At 39.5% G+C, this 17,257-nt stretch overlaps 2 protein-coding genes across 3 annotated transcripts; one reads left to right on the top strand and one right to left on the bottom strand.

The window, feature by feature from the left end:
• aqp11 (aquaporin 11) lies at positions 1-6,701 on the top strand. The gene is made up of 3 exons (XM_044203334.1): positions 1-1,636; positions 2,784-2,900; positions 5,610-6,701. Exons 1-3 carry the CDS (start codon positions 1,039-1,041, stop codon positions 5,708-5,710), a joined length of 816 nt encoding a protein of 271 aa, XP_044059269.1. The 5' UTR covers positions 1-1,038; the 3' UTR covers positions 5,711-6,701.
• Positions 6,702-8,859: 2,158 nt separating this feature from the next.
• clns1a (chloride channel, nucleotide-sensitive, 1A) lies at positions 8,860-16,612 on the bottom strand. 2 transcript variants are annotated; one of them, XM_044203336.1, is made up of 8 exons: positions 16,089-16,610; positions 15,281-15,417; positions 14,622-14,756; positions 13,200-13,310; positions 11,595-11,600; positions 10,853-11,026; positions 9,536-9,602; positions 8,860-9,347 (listed from the first exon to the last, which is right to left on the bottom strand). In XM_044203336.1, coding segments are annotated over exons 1-8 (750 nt in total). In that variant the 5' UTR covers positions 16,208-16,610; the 3' UTR covers positions 8,860-9,346. The 2 variants fall into 2 exon arrangements, with proteins under 2 accessions (XP_044059271.1, XP_044059270.1); XM_044203335.1 differs by lacking the exon at positions 8,860-9,347 and having other exon boundaries at positions 9,532-9,602; positions 16,089-16,612.
• Between the last annotated feature and the right edge of the window lie 645 nt (positions 16,613-17,257).

The raw sequence follows: 17,257 nt of genomic DNA, 5'->3' as shown, positions 1-17,257 counted from the left end.
ACCTTTTCTACGATACTGAAATACAATAACCAATTTAAAGAATCATGTCAATGTACAGAACACTGGCCCAACATGAGCTGCACACATGCATTGGCCCACAAGGGGTAACTGGGGCAAGCACAACTACGGGCAAGCTGCAGAAAAAACACTGTGGGCCCTGCACCACATGAGCAGCATCAGGCCTGTATCAATATACACAAAATCCCCAGAAATCCCACATAAGGGCTGAAATTGGGAAAAACTGTTGTGGGCTCTGCATGGGCTAAATCTGCATCGGGCTGTGCAGATTTTCTGTGGGGCAACCCACAGTTGGGTCTATGAGTTAATGTGCCCAAGCCCAACTGTGGTCTGCGTACACCTATGGCCTTCTTTGGGTCCATAAGGGCAAATGCCACAGGGATCTCATATTGTGCCCCTGCCCGCAATAAACCCACACAGGGAATCAGGGAAAAATTAGGAAGAGATTGCTGCAACAATACAGCACAAATAAAATAACAATGTCACAAATATGATTTAACAGTTTAAGGGAAGCATGGCCTCCAGGAGGATAAAATGCCTATATTTAACCGCATTGGGAGTTAAATGTAAAACAGGAGTGCAGAGAGGGAGGAGAAGACAGGGGAAAGACAAGTGCTTTGACAGAGGATGGACAAGAAATCTGAGAGTAGAGGCAGTGTGGGGAGGAGGAGAGAGGCAAAGGGAGAGAGAGAAAGAAAAAAGAGCAATAGGAAACAGCGAAGGAGCAGCAATATCCACAGGAGAGGGAGGAGGAGGAAAACTGCGGAACTCAGCCATTTCCGCACCATGTGAGCTACCGGGACTGAAGCTCATTTGTTCCCGGTTGGACGCCGCATCCTCTGGGATAGAGCAGCAGCAGCCCGGCACAGCCGAGGCTTCCAACCGCCAGAGGAACCGAGATTCAGCGATTGAGGGAGAGACCAGAGGCCGGAAAGGAGACCTCAGCGGCTGGTGCACACAGCAGAGACTCCCAGCGGCTGAAGGCACATCCCCGACAGAGAGCGCAGACCAGCCGCGAACATGACTGCAGACGTGGCGGTGTCTCTGGCGTTGCTCGCGGGGATTGTCGCACTGAGCGATGCGACCCGCAGGTTGTTGACCAGGGCCCTCGCGGACACCGGGCTCTCTGTGTACGCGGTGGAGCTCGTATCCACCTTCCAGCTGTGCTGCTGCACGCACGAGCTAAAGCTGCTGTCCGAGGTAGGCGGGATCGAGCCTCGACTCGCGCTCACCTTGACGTACCTGGCGTCCGTGGTCCACGGGCTCACCTTCAGCGGGGCCATCGGGAACCCCTCCAGTGCGCTCGAGCAGGCGTACCACGCGAAGTTCTCCGGCCGGTGCGCCCTGCGGCGGATCGGGTGCCAGTTCGCTGCGGCCGCCGCTGCGCGAGCCGCGGTGCAGGTAATCTGGGGTATCGGGTTGTCGGGACTGCACGTGCGGCATAAGCTGCTCGGTTACCGATGCGTCAGCCCCATTCACGCACCCCTGCCCAAGGCCGTGGCCGTGGAACTCGCGTGCGCCTTTGCAGTTCAGACTGCTATTACGCACACGCGATCGGTGGAGGAGAAATACCGCGTGCACGCGGTAGCTGCGGTCATTGCAACAGTGGTTTATGCAGGTATGACAATAACTCTACTCTATTTACGTTATGTGAATAATTGTGTTTTCATATTATATGGACACAGTCCAACTTCGTTAATTAGACTGATAATATGATAATGTGAGGTCAGAGGTCAGAGATTCAGTGTCTTGCTCATTGGCACTTTAGCAGGTCTCTAATTCATGCAGCAGAACTGAGTTTCTTGAACAAATTTGAGATTTGTTAGGCTATGTTAGGCGTCTCTAGTGTGTGATCGTCAGTGTTTTCTGTTTGTAGGTGTTGATAATATAACTGCAGAAAATTAATGTAAATTAAAAGTTTTACTGATACCCAAAATAATGACATCAAGCTGGCCTTAACCCATCTGACACTCACAATAAACCAACTAATTAATGTGAACTAAAAACAGCCATACAGTAGGCCTAGCCTGTGGTTGAAGCTGAAGAGAACTGACAGATCTCACAACAGTATACAGACTGGTTTCTAAATCTTCCTGTGTCTCATAGAGGAGAGTCTGATGTGCATCATTTACCATTTACATGTATTTATTTATATAAAGCACTACACTGTTTGTACATAAATCTCAAAAACATCTTCCTTCTCAGAGCTCACTTTTTTGTCTAAAAATCTGTCATTAGTGTTTTTTGGACAGGATGATGAAGTGAAGAGCTATACTGAATGTTGGGTCAACACTGAGAATTTATAAGTGAACTCTGTAAATGTTAGCAACTGATTAAAACTGGTTTCTCTGTATCCCATGTTTTCTTCTTATATAACACCTGCTGATCTTCATTCAATATTTGCACTTATTATACAAGAAATTAACGTCATGTTCTGTTTTGCTCGAACAGGAAAGCAAATTTACTTTGCATACTGACTTCTCTAGTTTTATGACTTTTTCAGTGTGAACAAACTTCTTAAGCAAAACTTTTAATTAGTTTGCAGCCTCGTGTCCTCATATTACATGTTTCCCAGCTGTTTGAACTTGGTGAACATAAAACATTTAGCAATGAATTAATCTCCATCTTTCTCCTGAGAAAAGATGATTTAACTTGTTTGTTTAGGAGTTTTAAAGGAATGAAAACAGTGGCTACAGTTTTGATCCTTAAAAGTTCATTAATGAAAGTGTTTGTGTGTGTGTGTGTGTGTGTGTGTGTGTGTCCAGGTGGCAGCGTGACAGGAGCTGTGTTTAACCCGGCGTTGGCCTTCTCCACACAGTTCCCCTGCAGTGGAAACTCCTTCCTGGAGTACTGCCTGGTCTACTGGCTGGGCCCGCTGCTGGGTAAGACCCACTGATGCATGCTCATATCATCTGCAGGTCATGAAAAGTCTTTAATAAGCATTTATTTCAGTTTCTTAAAGTAAAAAAGGCCTTCAAAAGGTATTTAAAAAGCTTATATTTAATTTACAAAGGTCTTAAATATTTTTTCTAGCCTGCTGTTAGGTGGTAACAGTAGTTAGAAAACAATATAAAACGTTTTTGTATGTGATAACATAGCCAAAAAGTGGCTGGAAAATCCCTAGTTCAATTGTTCCAGACCTCTGACCTCATGTGAAAGTCATTGTTACATTTAGGTTTTTGGCAGACGCAGAGACATTGGGCGCGGTTAGTAAAAGGTTTAAAGGGCAGGGGATAGCTGTGTTGACGAAGGCAGGAGGCAGGCAGGCTGGTGAAAGGGGAAGATGGCCAGACGTGAGTTGAGGTGGCGTATGGAAGATGGCAGGCCAGAGACGCTGGCACAGGAAACCACTGGGAAGGACGGAACAATGTGGCGATGAGCTGAGGTATTTGAGCTGAGAGTTGATGAGATGATTGAAGCCAGGTGAGGTGTCAAAGTGTTTCGTAATAGGGCTAACGTTAGACTGCTATATGAGAGGACACCCTCAATAACAGTCACGTTTTAGCCACTGGCCCGGATGGACCAGTGACTGCTCAATCAACTTGCCCTGCATAAACTCGTACTGGCCCCAGGCCATCGGTTATGTCGGACCCTGGCTCACTCTCAAAATTTCCCCACCCTTTGGCAGCCATAGTTTTCGCCCTAGGAGGCTGAAATATGGCATGGAGGTCCAGTGTGTGTGTGTGTGTGTGTGTGTGTGTGTGTTCATGCCGATTGCCAAAAGGGGGGTGTGGCAGTGGGAGTGGCCTATAACAAAAAGGTGCATAACTTCCAAACAGATTCACGTAACATGACCAAAATGTGTATGCATGAATGCATTAGCGTACGTGGTTGCAGCTTGTTTAGGTAAAAGTAGCAATACCACACCAACTTCACTTAAGTTAAAGTACAGAAGTATTAGCAACAAACAAAATTTAGTTTTTTAGCATCAAAAGTAAAAGTACTCATTATGCAGAATGGCCCCTGTCAGCGTTGTATTATTGGATTATTATTATTGATGTATTAACATGCGAGCAGTACTTAACTGTTGTAGTTGTTCGAGGTGCAACACATAATGTCACTGCTGAGTAGAAAGTTTGTCAACACTTAAAGGTCCACGTATTGATAAAAGCCATCAAACATAATAGAGCTGCAAGGTGGAAACATTTTCATAACCCAAATGTCCAAACTTCAAATTTACTGTTCTACAAACTAATAAAGAACTTCAATGTTAAAAAAATCTGGTAATTTGGAGATAAAACACCAGAAGACAACTGACATGACATCACTGTATATCGATTTTATGCAAGTTAATAGAAGGTTAAGCAAATGTCTTTGTCTTGTTTCTAGTAAATGTTCACTTATACAAAACTCTAAAAATCAGAATGTTCTCTTTTTAATCTAACTACATTCCTGTGTATCTAATAAGATAAAAAGACAGTTTGGGAACAAGCAGTTTTGTGTTTTAGTGTGTGTCACTGTATCTGGCAGTCGCTCAGCCGCTGTGTTGAAAATGTTGACACAAATCTGATAAGCTGCTTATGTTGTAGTTTGTCAAGCAGGAAAGTAGGGAAAGGACCCAAATGCAGACAGGTAGTCAGAACAGGTGCAGATCAACCATTTAATGATAAACACAAAAAAGGCTTACACCTATTTCAGGCAGTCCAACAGAGGCAAAACACTTCAGACAGGGATCAGGCAAGCAGTAATAAACAAAAGCCAACAGTGGACAGGTGAAATCCAAAAATCCACAGTGCAGGGAACCAACAAATCAGGGCGCTTGACAGCGGTGCAACATACAATAACTAACTGACACTGAACAAAGGAAAAACTCAGACTCAATACACTTAGGTAGGGGAGACAACGAGACACAGGTGCAACTAATTAGGGCGGGGCAAACAATCAAAACTGGATGGAAAAGCAAACAAAGACAGGAAGTAAAACAACAAAACACATGAGGAGAGGAGAACACTTCAAAATAAAACAGGAAATAACAGGACAAAAACCCAATATTATGACAGCTTAAATGTTAAATTCTCATAACTCATTTGTTTCATGCACAAAAGACAAACTCTCTCTGTCTGATGGCAGCTGGAACAAGCTCATCAAATATCTCCCTACATTTCAGAAATTAAATGATTGGTTTTACCATTAAAAAAGTAGCATGAATACAGAGGTAAATCTGGATTCATGTTGTGGGTGGAAAGTTGCTCAAGTACTTCACCTAAGTACAATTTTGAGGCACTTTACTATTTACAATACTTCTACTACTACATTTCAGAGGGACATAATGCACTTTTTAAACATATTTTATTGAGATGTATACAGATAATGAATCAGTTGTACTAGCCAAAGGACACAAAAGTCAAGATAATAACACCCCATTTCCATGTATATCTTCAGTCATTCACATTCTTTCACATTTGTATGATACTGTGAAATATTACACAGATGTAAAATGTAGATTGTCTTTCAAGCTGTAACTTCCAAGTTCTATACAATTGAGAGAGTTTGTTTCTTAAAGCAAATCTTCTTAAATATTAAAATGAGCTTTTTCCTCTTCCTCATCTCTTCTTCAATTCTTCTATTATTATTCATTGTTGCTGTTCCAGGTATGATGAGCTCAGTGCTTCTGTTTGATAAACTCGTCCCTTCGCTGTCGAGGAAATCACCGTCTCTCCATCTTCCCCTGGACACCAAGAAGAGGACATGAGCGTCGCTGGGCAGCAGTTCAAACCCAGAGCACACATGGAGATGTTGTTTCTGACAGACTGTTAACCTGCTGCTGATTTCAGTCATCAGAAGTTAGAAAAAGAAGAATGACACTGATATGCACTTTTTTAAAGACTGCAACCTGAAAGTTTATTTTTTTCCACAATAGATTGTGATTATCCAGACAGTAGGTCTTTTGGATGATTTCACCCCAAGAGCACATCTTAGAAGATAAACAGAAAAGGAAAGACACTAATTTTAGTTTTATTTTATTTTAAGATAGAACTCAAACAGAGCATGCAGAAATTAACTGGCTAAGCTTTTACTTTACGAGGTGGTCGGTCGAACACTTAAAATTATTGCTATGCTTTAGACACTGCAAAACTTTTTTTGGATCACCTCTACACTGTTCAAACAACACTGAAAATGTCAAATATCTGTCACTGGAATATCAACGATTATAACTAACAAAAGAAAGTTTGCCTTGTACTTGCATGATTTTTAGGCATTACAGCATGATATGGAATCACAATTGATTTTCATGATCGGACTGGACATCCACACAGCTGGGAAAAACACACTAATATTTACTTGCCTGATTTCTGGTAATGAAACATGATTGTAATTTTAAAAATATACATTGATCCAAGTATTGTTTTTGTGTAATAGCACAATTTACTCAACCTAATTCACTAATTGATCAACAGAAACATTTATAATGAAAAGTTGAGAATATGATGTTCTGAATAAGATAATATTATAATGACAATAAACTTTATTTGTATAGCACTTTTCTTAATAAAGTTACAGAGTGCTTTACAGACAGATTGTATATATTATTAATGTTTATACTTAATTTGACATTCCAGAGCCAAGCACAGTGTAGGAATGCACTGTATACGTGTCTATGTTAGTTTTTGCACAGATTAAACTGGTGCCTTTTGAATTCTCTGTAAAAAACTGGAAAGGCGGATTAAACTGTATAATCACTGTCACTTGTCAGACTCCATTTTGTAATAAGATTGATTGGTTGGTTTATTTTCATGTCTAAATGGTGCCATTTTTCAGTTCCAGTCACAAATTTCAATTTGTCTAATAGCTACTTTGGTTTATGACCCAATACCTGCAAAACTAATGACATTCCCATCAGCCTCAGCTGTACTTTGTGTTTACTGATAATTAGCAAATGTTAGGTTTTAGGATACCTACTAAACGCAGCATGTCATTATGAACATGTTAGCACAGAGTACAGTCTCACAGAGCCAGTTTGACTGTAGACTTAGTCTTGTTAAATAACTATTTCAGTATGTATTTTCTTCTTTCCATTGTTCCTTTATAAATCTTTAATCATTTTAGTTTGATGATATTTATATTACAGTGCAAATTGTTCCAGAAAATAAAATGCAAGTCAGAAAGAGAAAATACTGTGATGTCTCTCGACCAGGGATAACTGTGTTCTCTAAAGATCTTTTTGGTCAACCTTTCCTGGACAAGGCGGTTCAATAACCTTACTATTTCACATCTCCGCTGGACAAGACATGGCTGCCATCCCCTGTCCTTTTCAATAGCCTGCTTTGCTGTAAATGTATGCACCCCCACCCTAACAAAGTACCCCATGGATAGACTTACTATCAGGAGCATCCTTAAACTCCCATACTCCTGCAGCATAGCCTGTAACTGAGCCTACCATAGAATCATACAGTTTTGAAACAAGATTCAGTGCAGATGGAGCAAAAAAGAAGCTGAGGAGGACAAATGTAGGAGGTGATCTATCAAACACAAGGAAATGATTGACACAGGATTTATTCTGCAATTAAGTAAATGTTTTAATATTTTTTCACAGGCACTCCCTCTATAAAAGTAGTACCAGTGTGTTCTGTTGATGATCTGGGACGCTGTTTCTGGGAAAAGAGTTTTTGTAATATAATTTTTCAGTGCTGTGAGTGCCACAAACTAAATTCTATTCACCTCCATTGTATTTTAGTGGAGGCAGAAATCCCCATGAATAGTTACCACTAGAGGTGGGAAAATGTTGTCTTTGTGTAATTTGGGTGATCTGGCCTTTTAAAGGTATCCAGAAGGAATTCATAAAATCCCCAGATGTTCTCCCAGCTCATTGTGGAGGTTTTAAATGTTCAATGTACTGCAGTTCAGTTTCAAAACATAAACTGAATTGGGAAGAAACTTTAGGATTTGGGCTGACAGTGACTGTTTTTAATGGCCAGCGTATGTCTGTGTATTTAATACTAAGGTGAAACATAAATGTTCCTCGGTTTTACTTTCCCTGGATAAATTAAAGGTTAAAACCTCATCAATTAATAGAGTCATTTTCACAGTTGTCTGTAATTGAAATAGTTAAGATGTTTAAAACAATGTAATTCAATAATTTTGCTCCATAAACCATGAAGACTGTCAGTCACACCTGGCAAAATAACAAATTGTGCAGCTGACAGATACAATCAGACCTGCAATATGCTTGTTGGTCCTATAATAACATAATCAGTCTTATAATCATCCATTAACCATCTGATGAAACAAACCCTGCACTGTAAATTGTAGGAAAATAAAAAAAATAGAAAACCTCTCTTCTGCTTTTTTTAAGAAATGTACACATACATTTGTTCTTGTTGTGCCTGTGGGTCACTCTGCTGCTGCTGTTGGCTAAAGATATTTCTGATTTCTATTTGCAGCTTTTTAAACCTACAATAGCTTTTTTTTCCTGCAGGAACTAGTTGAAAACAGAAGATTGATGCATTAAAAAGTTGCCTATTTACACATCCAGCAGAGCATTTCTTTTGTGTATGCAAGTCCAATATTAACCCTCATTTTAGCTCTAGTTTAGTCTCCACCAACTCCACGTTTTCACCAGTTAGTATCTAACTTCAGGTGTTTGCTGTTAGGTGTTGGGCAGGTAGAGTACAGTGGGTTTATCAGAGCTTGTTTGATGAAAACTGCCTGCTGCTGCTGCTGCGGCACAGACTGAACCATTTGCTGTGAAACCAAAACTACTGAGTTGCAGAGTTGGTGGTTCAGTAGGTTTGTTACTGCGAGCAACCCCTTCATATTGTATTAAGATAACAAAAAAATGCTTAGTGGAGCTTTGAAACCACAGGTGTATGATAATAAATCAAGCAAAAATAAATAAATAAATAAACTCATACAAAAACTCTGCATTTATTGACAATTTCATACAAAGACATTAACTCTCCTCAGCAGGAAAATCAGATTAAATTGGTCGTTAGGTTCAAAACAGAAACAGTCAGGAATAGCATCTGGGCATTTGGGGCTGCATCTCAATAGTCTACAGTAGCTGACATAACAGCACACTTAGTTCTTAAAATAAAAAATAAAGTTTATTATTATATATGACCAATTGACAAATTGGTAGAGATGGAGGCGACAGGAGGATGAGCAAAATGAGAGCTCCAAAGCAGAGAAAATGTAGGAAGCTACAAAAGACTACTGAGATGACTTTAAGTACACGGGAAAAGGTTTGTCTGACAGCGAGAACAGGAAGTGCCTGGAACAGGAAGAGAGTACGAGTAAGAGCTGAGAGCCTTAAAGAAGTGCCACTGTCCTCTTCTCCAATCCCATGATGCAACACCGGTGCTTTGACTGGCCGCTGAGATGACTTCCATCTACAGAAAGAGTCAGATAACACATGAATGAATCAGACTGCACACAATCTGTCACATTCTGATCATCCATATTTATTTACAAAGATGTTTTTGAGGTTTGATCATCATTTTGAGTTTATTATTATGTTGCTGCCTTTTGCCACTAGTCAAATCTTTTATTTCATATTAAGTTTCACTGTTGGTGTTACCAGTGCTCAACGTCTGCATCCTCAAACTGACCGGCCTCCATCGCTGCTCCATCCACCTCCATACCATCTGTCAACAACAAACACACTCAGACCGATTACCAAACAAGTCCAAGTTTTAACAACATCCCATAAACAAAATCTTGTTAAATCAGCTGCTTTTCAGTTTCACGGCAGACTTGTGCAACAGAACACAACAAAGCCCCAACAGTCATCATTTTTTAAATAATTTCTTTATAGAAATATGAATAAGCATCAGATATAGTATATTTATACAAATCTCTGTCTTCTCTCTCTGTGACTATGTGACCTACTAGATACTGCAAGAGAGAAGTTACTTTAATTTTAACAAAAAGTAAAGTCCCAGTTCAACATTAACCAGATGAACCTCTAGTTTTAAAACAGTCTCCAAAAGGATCAAAATCTTATATTCAAGCTAAATTTTCTCTAGAGTTTCTCACAGAATCAAAAGAATTGAATTTTGGAAATTGGAAAATGAATTAAATCAAGATGGTTTCCCCTTTTCTTTAAACTTTATATTTCTAGAATTGTAACATTTACATGGGGAAATAAAACTCAGAATATCAAAGGTTCATTTGCAAAAAACAAAAGCAGAAGGTGACTTAGACCGTCCTTTAAACATTATTACAGGGCTGCCATTATTAGAAACTTAAGTTTAGTTGTAGCTAAATATGGAAATGACTATGTCTGAATACAGCCTGTCTAAATGGTGATGAAGTAAATTAAATGATAAGTTATAGTTTCACTGTGAGAAATTCCTGAAGAGTCCTAAATCAAGTTAAAAGTGCCCTCAGATTATCAGCTGTTTCAGTTTCTATCGGATAAAACATATTTTGCCTGGAAGGATAGGGAACTTATAACAATTCAAGATTTATATATAGATGGAAAATTTGCTTCATTCATTTAATCAGCTTAAGGACAAATATAATCTACTGCAACATCATATTTTTCGTTATTTACAGATTTTAAATTATGCTAGGAGCAATATTCCTAATTTTGAAACTCTTTCAGTTATACATTTGCTCTTTAATATTTTAAAAATGTCACCCAATTCCAGGCATTCGATATCCAAATCGACATCTCTTTTTAATAAACACAGTGATTATTCAGCTGAGGAAATCTTGGAGTGAAGAACTGGGGGTTAATATTTCAGAAGATACATGGAAGGACAGTCTGTCGAGTGTGAATTCCTGCTCCATAAATGATTAAAGTTATAAATAAATTATTAAAAAGGAGGGGGGGGGGAGTACAGTTACAGTCGCTACAATCACCAGGCTGCTGTGTGTGTTTGACTCAAACCTCCAAATTCTGCGTTGGCTTCTTCGGTTCGGACCCCGGCCATGTGGTACTGCTGAGCGACTGACTGGGCTAACATCCCCTCCAGCCTCTCCAGCGTGGCCTGGCCCTCCTGCGTGAGCGCCGACAGACCCTCATCGCAGGTGTAGAAGGTCGGGATGTCAGCGTGACCGTGCTCTGGGTGGTGGAGGAGAGAGATGGTGACTATAACAGCAGCAGTGTGATCGGTGCTTTAGCATTTACAAGCAGTACATTAACATTTAATAAATGGTTTATAACACACTTGTATGTAGTTGTACACAGCTATAAAGGACATTTCTAAAGGTTTATTAATGTACAGTATTTGTCAACAATTATAACTTCCCCTATGAAGACATTTTATATTATTCCAACTGTGTTTTAATATATTGTCATTCATTATCTATTTAGACAGCTGCCTCCACTTATGGTTGCCCACAGGAGTTACAGTTGTTGACAAATACATTAATAATCTGCTTGCATGACTACATATTCTCCATTATAGTGTGTTATAACATATTTATTAAATGCTATATACCGCTTATAAATGTTAAATAGGGGGGTTAAAGTAAAGTGTTACCGAATATTAATAATTTGGATCCCCACTAGCTTCCACAAAGTGGAAGGCCTAAGAATCTGAAAAGGCATTCAGTGTCCATACTTTGACCTGTACTGGTCTGTACTCATAAAGTAGAGTTTAGTTGTGAATGAATGCTGGAAGTCTTACCTGCCTCTGCAACCAAAGAGTCCAGACAACCAGAGAGAGACGGACAAACAGAGACAGAAGGAGAAAAGAAATGAGAGTCAACATTTCATGTTCAGTCCACAGCATGTTATAATGTACTGTCGGGTGAAAACCTGTGTCTCCAGATTGTAAACATTTAAAGCAGTAAGATAAACAGCCTCACTGCAGTTCTGACATCTGATTGGGTCTCGAGAAGTTTCTGAATGCTAACAAGTCGATAAAATCTTTCCATTACAGTAAAAACATTAAAACTACCAACACTGGAGTTAAAAGGTTTTTACATGACAGCAACAATATGTAATAAATAGTAAATATAAACATTTGAATAAATCTGATGGCACAACATCCGGCTCTGTCGCCATTCTAGCTGGTTTGTGTTTGCAGAGTCCGCAAAGTGTGAAATTAATTTGTGAATTTATATAAATGCCTGTATTCACTGGCAACTGACTTCATTCATTTGTTTCTGACTTTATCTTGACACACACACCGCAAAACATTGATTTGTGTTTGTAGCTCGAGAGAGAGAGAAGGAGAAAAGTGAAGGAGGGAGGGAGACGGCTGTTCGGTCTCCTCCGGCTCTCTCTGATCACCGTCAGTGTGTTTTAATGCAGCTGAATTCATGATACAGCTGTTCTCATTTACATATGTGTCTGTTGTCAGATAACTGAACGAGAATTAAATTTGATCGCGGCTAATAAATACTATGTTGACCAACAGTCATTAATTACACCAAGCTGCTCATTATTTTAGGATCATGACATCTGTCATGAAAAAAAAACAGCGGTTAATGACAGCAGCTGTGCTTTGTGATCGGCTATACTGAAATTTAAAATGAGTGATGACAGAGAGTTGGTCATATTCATGTACAGCCAAAAAGCATCTGTTACCATCTAAATGAGCAGCAAACTAGTATTTATGCTTGTAAAACACAAACAATGACTGCAAATTACTCTAAACTATGTTGTTAATGTGGCTGCTGAAGATCAGACGCCTCCAGTGGACAGTGAAACGTTGCTGTGCACACTCGGTGTGAACGTTTTTACTTCGGTTCAGATGCATTCAGCAAAAATGTCAAGAAAATACCAGAGAGGTTTGTAGATTTTAGCTTTCTTGTCTATGTTTTTCCTGTTACTTTGTTCACTGACTACTCTTTGAACAGCTGAAATCAAGACTCGACCTCATCATTTGGACATTTTTAACAGACTGAACAGTTTATTTCTTCTTCTGTATTTAGCTGCATGTCTATTTCTAACTATCTTCCTGAAATGTTTTCTTGGAACTGTGTGCAACTTTGAGAAAAACCGGAGTCAAATTCCTTGTATGTGCACACATACTTAGCCAATAAAGCTGATTCTGGTACCAGTTAACTCTTCACTATGTATGTGCTTAGATTTCACACTTCTGCAACTACCTAACAGTGTGTTTCCTTCAAAGCTGAGACTGACTTGATACCAGAATTTTAATGTAGATGAGAAATTAAGACTTAGAAGTTTAATTTGTTATGACACCGTTGACCAGCTGCTCACAGGCCGACGACATTAGAATCAATGTGTGCGTTTGTGTGTCTCTTTATGCGTTTTTCCTCACCGGCCTCCTCCACGTCGTACTCCTCTCCCTCGAAGTCGTTGTCGGAGTCGTCGTCCTCTGGGTCGGGGTGCAGTGCCTGGCACTCACACATCGCTGAGAACATGGACTCCACTGCATGTAAATCACAAACACACAAAAATGAGATGCTACAGTAGAGGCAGTGCTGCGCCCCTGTGGTCATTTCAAGTATCTGTAATTAACAATGTAAACACTGTGACTGTCAAATTTCCTGTGTTACATATCTTTGCTTCTAAATGATTTACTAAAAAGTTATATTATATTCAACCTTACTATATTTTATTTTTACCACAATGCTGCTGAGTCCCCACACCGGTATGTGTGGACTCATCCTTTTTAAATAAATGTATTCATTCAAAGCTAAGTCTGGCACTATCCTATATTTTTCTAATGGTCATCAAATCCCATGAAAAGACCAAAACCAAAGACATGTTAGTCAATACTTTTTGACTTCCTGTCTGTGGCTCTCAGCTCCAAGCCCATTGGTTCCTATTGAAGATGGAAATCTTTATAAAAAAAAAAAAGGCTCATAAATATATAGTTTCATTTTAAAAAAAAGTCTCAGTAATTTCCTAAAACTGCTGCTCACTGTAGTTTTTAATCAAACAAACAGGAGGAAACAGTGCATCTGTTGGGGACTATTTTCAGCGGTGGATTCATCCACATGTGGTGCTGTAGTGAGTGTTTGGGGCAGCAGGACGGTGTGTGTGGGACTGAATAAACTACAGTGTGTGTGTTCATGGTGATGAAGGAACATGTCACCCAGTGCAACAGTGCGGCTCAGTGATGTGTTTTTAATAGTTTCTGGACAACAATGGAGCTCTGTGGCTCAGAGGAAGAAGATCCATCAGGCTGTGATTCACACACACAACACTTAGTGGATACATTCATCGTTGGTTTGGGTCTTTTCATGGGATTTGTTGACAATAAGAATAAATATAGACTATCATCAGACTTACTACTTCCTTAAAGGGCCAATGTTATTTTCCTCTAATATTTTGTACTGGTGTTGAATTTCTTTACACTTAACAATTGTCAGGTAAAATAAACAAGCATCAAAGGAAACTAAAACATGTCTTTTAGGTTTTGTAGTTTTTAGAGCAGGATACTCCTTGTCAATTGTAAGAGAAACACTACAGATATTTCATATTTAAGAATATGGAAATTCTGTCTACAACAAACTGTTTGGACAGTAACTTTAACATTTATCTTTGATAAATGATCCCTCATGTGGTTTACATGTAGAGTTGTGACTACCTGGTCATTAAAATATAATTTTAATGATTATAAAAATACGACCAGTTTCAGGCAGTAAAAACATTTCAGTAAAGGACCAGTATCAGTCAAAATATATTGTGAAGTCAATGTATCAGTCTGACCCTCTTCCTCGGCGTGGTCACTCACATGCCGCCTTGTCGCTGGGCACAAATCGAATCTCTGTGATCACTCCATCATCATCATCACCACCGCCGCTGCTGTCACTGCTGTCGTCTTCATCATCATCAGCTGCTTTCTCTGCCATTTCCGCCTCGTTCTCATCTGGGAAGAAACATAAGAGTGACACATTTGCAGTTAGAAAATCAGAAACAGGCAGAAAGACGCCAAAGTTTCAACTCCCCTCCTGGTTTTACATGAATCATTATGCCACACTATGATTCGTACAACAGAGCCCAGTGCTTCACATACATACAGTTCTGAGATGAGCCACCAAACAGATATCATCTGCAGGAAATGTGTATCGCATGTATACATGTGCGTCTCTCAGAATTGTCTTGTGAACATGTAACGGTTTCATATGTAGTGAAATAAATAAATAAATAAATAAATAAATAAACACATGTTCTTGACACCAAAGAATAAAATTAACATGTATTTAGATGAAGGAACTTTTAGTAGTAAGTGGCAGATTTTTGGTACTAAACAAACGTTTCCTTGTTTGCTGACAGACATCAAGCCAGAAATCAGAGAGAAGGCAAATGTGACTTTTCGAACTTCCTGGATCTACAGTAAAAACTGATCGATTGACCCTTTAATAAAAATATGACACTTTGCGTGACTCTCACCCCCGAGTTTGCCGTTGACCATGACGTACAGGTGTTCCTGTGGGTAAGCACTGATGTCTCTGGAGATGGCGTGCAGGCCGATGGTGGGATACTCCAGAGAGAAACCCATCCCCGAGCCATCGAACCACAGCAGGCGCCTGAGGAGAAGAAAACACACACAAGTACCTTTCCAACTATGCAAAACAAGTTTTCATGAAATGGACTGACGGTGGACCTTTATCGCAAGTTCACTGATTGTTTTGGAGCAGAAAGTGTGTAAGTAAGAGCCAGTACTTGAAAGTCCTGTGTTAAAAAACATCTGACAGGCCCTGACTGTAGGGCTGCAAATAACGATTATTTTCATTACTGACTGGTTCAGGGATTATTTTCTTGATCAGAAAAATAGTGAAAAATGCCCATAACAATTTCCAAAGTCATTCGGTTTACTGTCATATACAAAGAAAAGCATCAAATCCTCACATTTGAGAAGCTGATAAACAACAACGAAACAGTTAATCGACTATCAAAATAGTTGCCGACTGACTAATAGAATAATTGATTAATCGCTTCGGCTTTACCTGATTGACTAACGCTACACTACAAACACCAAATCGATTATTATTTTGAAAGTGACTACTCCGGAAGTACTTAGCACGAGGAGTGGCGGTGTTATGGAGCATGAATCTGTTGTTACACTTTATATCCGTTATATTGCTATCATGTAACATAATGTCTGTATAAAACACTGATAACACTTTAGGTGAAACATTAACCTAAACCTGAAACCGGTGGTTTAAAGAAAAAAACAAGCGCCACGCCAAACACTTACGTTTCGGCGACGTAGAGCGTGCCGCAGCCCAGCTTCTGGCCGTCCATCACCGCCGTGGTCTCGGCTTGCTCATGCCGCACTCCATCGGTGGGAGGACGGAGGCTTTTCAGTAAAACCATCGTCCGTGCAACCGTTAACGTATGCGGACCCGCTGGAGGAGGCGGCGGGAGAGGAAAGAAACCAGACTCGGGTGTCAACAAGAAGCTACGTGACCTATTTTGTGCCACAAATCTTACCAATTTAACCCGGAATAACTTTTCAGTTTATAAATGCGCGACAGCTGGAGGCGGATAAACGGCGATAAACTACTGCGCTTCTTCTCCGGGATTAACAAAAGCAGGCCGAGCTGTTTAGAGAGTTAACTCGAGCGGCGTAAATTGTGAAAATACACAAGTTAGCAAACTGTTGTTGAAGCTAGTGATGTGACGCTGACTAACGTTACTCCTCGGTATCTTTTCAAAGCTGAAATATCGCGGCAAGATGTGTCGATGCTACAACACGAACGAGGCCTCGTTACGTGTATTTGTACGTAACGTCCCTATTCCCGTAGCCACAGTACGTATCAACGTTTCTGCCTATTTTTAGCATTTTATTTTGAATGTTATTACCGGAAAAAGTTGTATGCTATTATGTGTAACTTGACACACATAGTTAACGGTCATGACCGGTATTGACCAGTGGTTGGTGCCCTCCAGCGGTCATATGGCGTAACTACATCCCTGGCTAGTTTGAAAGTTTTATTGTGAAAGTGTTTACCGGAAGATTTAGTGTGCTATTATGTCGGTAAAGTTTTTTTTGGTTTTAATTGGGGTTTTTTTGTTGCTTTTTTGGGAAAACTTTATTAATCAAAACGAGTTTCCATTTTACAAGTAATCATAACAGAAGTGTTGAATATTGTAAATTGAAGGCTGAGAAATACATTTAGAAATTGTAATTTTACCTCGTGATTTTGATTATAAGCACAATTTAAAACTTTTTATTAAAGATGTCATATTATATTTTGAATGTAAAGACCCCAACATTAATTTCATTGTAAATGTTATGATGTTAATGGGACCGTTATTTATTTATTAAGTGTAGTTTTTTTTTTTTTTAAGAATACCCATGTTGGATTTTTTTTACTTTATATATTTGATAAACACACACATAAATTGTATTTTTTTTTTTAC

Source organism: Siniperca chuatsi, linkage group LG7 (assembly GCF_020085105.1).
Source record: "Siniperca chuatsi isolate FFG_IHB_CAS linkage group LG7, ASM2008510v1, whole genome shotgun sequence".
Taxonomy (NCBI): domain Eukaryota; kingdom Metazoa; phylum Chordata; class Actinopteri; order Centrarchiformes; family Sinipercidae; genus Siniperca; species Siniperca chuatsi.
The sequence above is the reverse complement of the archived record's forward strand: the minus strand, read 5'-3'. Positions and strand labels throughout refer to the sequence as shown.

Bases quoted from the DNA above. Each gene is read 5' to 3' on its own strand.
- aqp11 (XM_044203334.1), top strand. From the start codon at position 1,039: ATGACTGCAGACGTGGCGGTGTCTCTGGCGTTGCTCGCGGGGATTGTC. The intron at 1,637-2,783 runs GTATGACAATAA...GTGTGTGTCCAG, and splicing joins TGCAACAGTGGTTTATGCAG to GTGGCAGCGTGACAGGAGCT. The intron at 2,901-5,609 runs GTAAGACCCACT...TTGCTGTTCCAG, and splicing joins CTGGCTGGGCCCGCTGCTGG to GTATGATGAGCTCAGTGCTT.
- clns1a (XM_044203335.1), bottom strand. From the start codon at position 16,207: ATGGTTTTACTGAAAAGCCTCCGTCCTCCCACCGATGGAGTGCGGCAT. The intron at 15,418-16,088 runs GTAAGTGTTTGG...TCTTCTCCTCAG, and splicing joins ACGCTCTACGTCGCCGAAAC to GCGCCTGCTGTGGTTCGATG. The intron at 9,603-10,852 runs GTTTGAGTCAAA...TGTTGTTGACAG, and splicing joins AGCCAACGCAGAATTTGGAG to ATGGTATGGAGGTGGATGGA.